Source organism: Echinops telfairi, unplaced genomic scaffold (assembly GCF_000313985.2).
Source record: "Echinops telfairi isolate 266 unplaced genomic scaffold, ASM31398v2 ScPeMD7_1713;HRSCAF=2227, whole genome shotgun sequence".
Lineage (NCBI taxonomy): Eukaryota > Metazoa > Chordata > Mammalia > Afrosoricida > Tenrecidae > Echinops > Echinops telfairi.
In genome coordinates this window covers 6231320-6235888 of record NW_022105611.1, presented here as the reverse complement: position 1 = coordinate 6235888, position 4569 = coordinate 6231320, and the positions used below count along the sequence as shown (strand labels likewise).

Here is a 4569-nt window from a genome sequence, read left to right as displayed (position 1 = left end):
TTTTTTTTTTTTAACTCTTGTCATAGTTTGAAATGTTGGGTAATCAGAGATGGGAATATTTGAGATTTTAAAAGCCAGAAGATTTTAATAGAGATATATAGGGAAAAATGAACCTGTTGAAGAATTAACCACAGTAATGACAAGGTTTTTAACTATGTAGACAACTTATAACCAAGCCTGTAAAGCCATTAAATTAAAACTTTGAGGTACATAATGTAGTTTGTAATAACAAACAGGTTTTGCAGTGCACATCAAAATATTATTAAGTTAAGCTGTAATGCATAGAAAGGTACACTAATACTATATATAAACTCAAATATCTGACTAACTGGTGTTATACATTTGAACCATACCTAAGTGTTTCAACTTACATGCAAATTCAATTAGAAGTCAGAATGAGGGATAGAATTCATTTATAATGTATAATAATGTATATGTGTGTAATGTATACTAACAACTCATATAGTAAGAGCTCACGTTGTACTAGAGAATGTTTTAATCTTGAAGTTCTAATTTAGCATAGTCAGTGATTAGCCAGTGGTGTTCTAGAGGCTGATAGTGACAAGTTTGAACGTGCACTTCAGTAAGCTTTCTTTGGAAATTGTATGTGGGATAATTTCCAATTACAGACACATGCAGCTATTAAATGAAATGATAGGGAGAGAAGGGCCAGTGCAGGAGTCTGAAGATGCACTGCACTTGATTCATTATAATCTAGAACGAAGACATATACATAGCTTAGTGATTAAGAACCAAAGCCACTAGTACCAGTTTTGGGTTCAGATCCTACATTTGATAATTACTGGTGAGGAACAAGATGCTTGTTTTAATGATGGCTGCTTCATAGTGTTTTTGTGAAAATGAATTGATATACTATTTTTAAAAGGTTCAGCACTGTGTCTGTCTTATAGTAAATGCTCTGAAAATGCAAGCTGCTGTCGTATTTCCTTAATTGTTGTTTTTGGTTCCTACTCAGAGCGATCCTATATACAATAAAATGAAGCACTGCCCAGTCTTGCACCAACCTCACAATTTTTCTATGTTTGAGCCTAGTGTTGTAGCCACTGGGTTTAACTGTATTGTTCAAATTTGCTTACTAGGTATTTACAATGTGCAATAAACCAGGTGAGACAAGTAGGGCATTATAACAAAAAAGGACACACGTGGTCCTAGACCACTATTCAGCAAAGATATAGACTAGCAAGTCCTTGTGGTGCAATGGTTAATTACTCAGCTGCTAACCAATAGGTTGGCAATTTGAACTCTCCATCCTTTCTGTAGGAAAAGATGCAGCGACCAGTTTTCCTAAAGAGTACATCTTTGGAAACCATGTTTGGGTCTGCTCTGTCCTCTAGTTGGAATCATCTCTGAGTTGGGATTAACTTAACAGCACTGAGTTTTTGTATGTATACACTGACTAGTAAGGAGCCCTGGTAGTGCGGTAGCTAAGTAGCTAAGGCTGCTAAGTAAAAGGTCAGTCTTCTAGCTGCTCCAGAGAAAGGTGAGAGAGTCTGCTTCCTCAAAGATTTACAGCCCTAGACATCCTATGGAACAGTTCTACTCCGTCGTACAAGGTCACCAGGAACAGAAATGGACTCAGTAGCAGTGGATACACTAGGGAGTCCCTGGGTGGTGTAAATGCGTGACTACTGAGCTGAAAAGGTAGCAGTCCAAAACCACTCAGAAATGCCTGGGAAGACAGGCTTGTGATCTGCATGGGAAAGGTTACAGCGTTGAAAACCCTATAGAGTGGTTCTGTGCATATATAGGACAACCATGGGTTGGAATCAACTCACTAACAACTGACAACATCAACAGCAGGATTCGTACAATCCTGTAAGGCTCCTTGTACTAAGAATACAGAGGCAGGGACACACTGCTTCACACTAGTTTGGGGCAGGGACAGCTTCTCCAAGGAAATTCTCTCTAGTTTAAGGCAGGCAATCCTGGTCAAAAGACCAAGAGTGCTGGAAATGGTGTGAGAGAAAAGGTTCTTTCTGTTGAGGTATAGTTTTATCCTTGATGTTTATAAAGATTTTAAACTCCATGCACAGCCATGATCACAAAATAAATTATTTTGGACTAATAGTTACCAAAGATACAGCTGCCTGTGGTGACAAGAGTCCCTTTGCAAACTCCCCATAATTTGTCAACCTAGACAATGTTTAACAAGTTAAGCATTGCATTTGGTTTGCAGTTGTTGATATCGACAGCTTGGCTTTTTCTCTTTTCAGAGTTTAAACATTTTTATATTATGTTTCTCATAAGTCCACGTTCTGGTATTTTAGTGTAAGTTTATTGAATCTGTATTTTATCTATATTTTATAATGTTTAGTGAAAACTCAAAATGTGGAATTTCTTTATGAAAGCTTATTTTTTATAAGAGCAATGAATCCTATTGTAAAACTACTAGCAGTAATAATAAAAACTATGATAATATTGGTGTGGTATCTATGGGTGGTAACATTATCGTTGGAAAATATATAATTGTTTTAATATAAAAGGGGATGGTGTCTTCTCCTAGATACTTTTTTTGTTGCTGTTTATTGGTTTGAACAGAAATAAGTCAATTGGAAGGATTTGACGTTTATGATTTTTAAAATCAAATAATTTGAAACTACATTTAAGATTGACCTCTCCAATATTTCATTCTTAATGTTTCCATTTCCTTGTATAGATGATCTTTTACTGCATTTTAACTGTTTTATAATTCAAAGTTCTGTGAGGTGTAAATGTAGAGGGGTAGAACGAGGAACCCATTCAATTGTAACTGTACAGAATTTAGTGAAAAATAGAACTTTTGTGATTGCCTGGTAGATCCAAGTTGATAGTACACTTAATTCTATTGTACAACTTTAGATATATAAAACATTAGGAAAATGACAACCTATATTAAGGGTATATCATCAAGTGCCCTACTATGTTTTACTTGGTTAATTTTCCTTCAAAATCCTTATATTGTGAAAAACATGATTTTACTAACTTAAATTCTAAGAATGCAGATTTTGAAAGACAGTTTTTTTTGTTTGTTCAAGGAATGATTTGATTTTCTGTAAGTGGTGAAAATACTGTTTCAAGTGATGACGCTCCAAAATGTATTTGTCTATAAACAATATATATTTTTTCTTTATTGAATTTTCACTTATAAAAATGAAAAGTACCTTATATTGTGCTCTCTCTTTTTTTTCCTTCCTAGATTTATTGTAGGGAAGGAAGAAATTCCCATATATTCTTATTCACCGGAGGTAGCATTTGCAAAAGTGGAACAAAAGAGAGAGAAACACGAGGAAAACCCAAGAAGAATGAACATCATTGCTCTAGTTAGGAAACTTGTGGATTCAATGTGAGTTCTTTATTTTAATATTGTAGTATGATTTGTCCCTAGTTTATATGTTATTAGTATCATGCTAAGGTAATTTTGTTTTTTAATCACGTAATAATATTAAGTTTCCACCAAAAATTGTACATAGATTCCATAAAAGGCACGTAATGGCAACTGGATGTTAAATTATTTTTGACAGTACTAAAAGCAGTACAGACCATTATATTCCTTTAAAATAGAATTTACAAGAAATTAAAATAGTTTTCTCTTTCAAACTGACACCGTTAGAGGCAGCGGGAATGGGGAGCAGCAGGAACAGAGGAACTGTACTCACCGACTGTGCCAAGTGTGGGCAGGAGAAGGACGGGCTCCCGAGACAGAATTAAACAGATAAGGGAACAATAAGGCGCAAACCTCAAGCAAAGGCTGTTTTTGCGAGAATGGGATTTTCATGGTTTTGGAAGTGAAATAGAAAATGTTTATTTGTATATTGCAAAAGGAAGTATTGATATTTTATACACACGTGTGTTCATTCATAGTGCCATTGCAGAGACGTAAAGAGTAAGTGTAATGATTTAAAATTAAAGCATCGGCCAATAAAAATAATCTTGTAAATGATGCTTTGGAGTGGCTGGAATGAGTAGGGAAATATAGTTAGGCTAAAGTTAACCGATGGCCGATTCATAGCCACCCAAAACGACATGGTATAACTGCCCCCATGGGTTTCTGAGCCTGTAACTACTTACAGGAGTAGAGAGCAGCTAGTGGATTCAAACTGCTGACCTTGAAGTTAGCAGCCCAAAGGATAACTCAGGATGCCACCAGGCTTCTTGGAGGATAAAGTTAGAGAATTAATTATAAGAGCCTGAAGTCCTGTGAGAAATCCGAATACCTTTATTTGACTCTTTTTACTCCACCAGCTTTGTGACTTTGGATACGTCATTTAACCCCATTGCACCCCAGACTCCTCATGCTAACTTGGCTTGATAACCTCTATCGAAAAATTTTTTATATCAAATTAGATGACATATGAAATGTCGACAATTCATGAATTCACAAATTTTCCATTTTCACAGAATGTAAGACTGTCTTCTTCTTAGTATAGACCAGGGGTCCTCAAACTTTTTTAACAGGGGGCCAGCTCACTGTCCCTCAGACCCATTGGAGGGCCGGACTATAGTTTAAAAAAAACTATGAGCAAATTCCTATGCACACTGCACATATCTTATTTTGAAGTAAAAAAACAA

At 35.6% G+C, this 4569-nt stretch overlaps 1 protein-coding gene across 2 annotated transcripts in view; it reads left to right on the top strand.

Annotated features, from left to right (window-relative positions):
- The window catches only part of TMEM135 (transmembrane protein 135), a 233025-nt gene that overhangs the window by 205736 nt on the left and 22720 nt on the right, over positions 1 to 4569 (top strand). For both annotated transcript variants that reach the window (XM_045293155.1, XM_004708886.2), the window contains one exon: positions 3197 to 3343. In XM_045293155.1, the coding sequence (XP_045149090.1) occupies positions 3197 to 3343 (147 nt within the window). The remainder of the gene's footprint in view (positions 1 to 3196; positions 3344 to 4569) is intronic.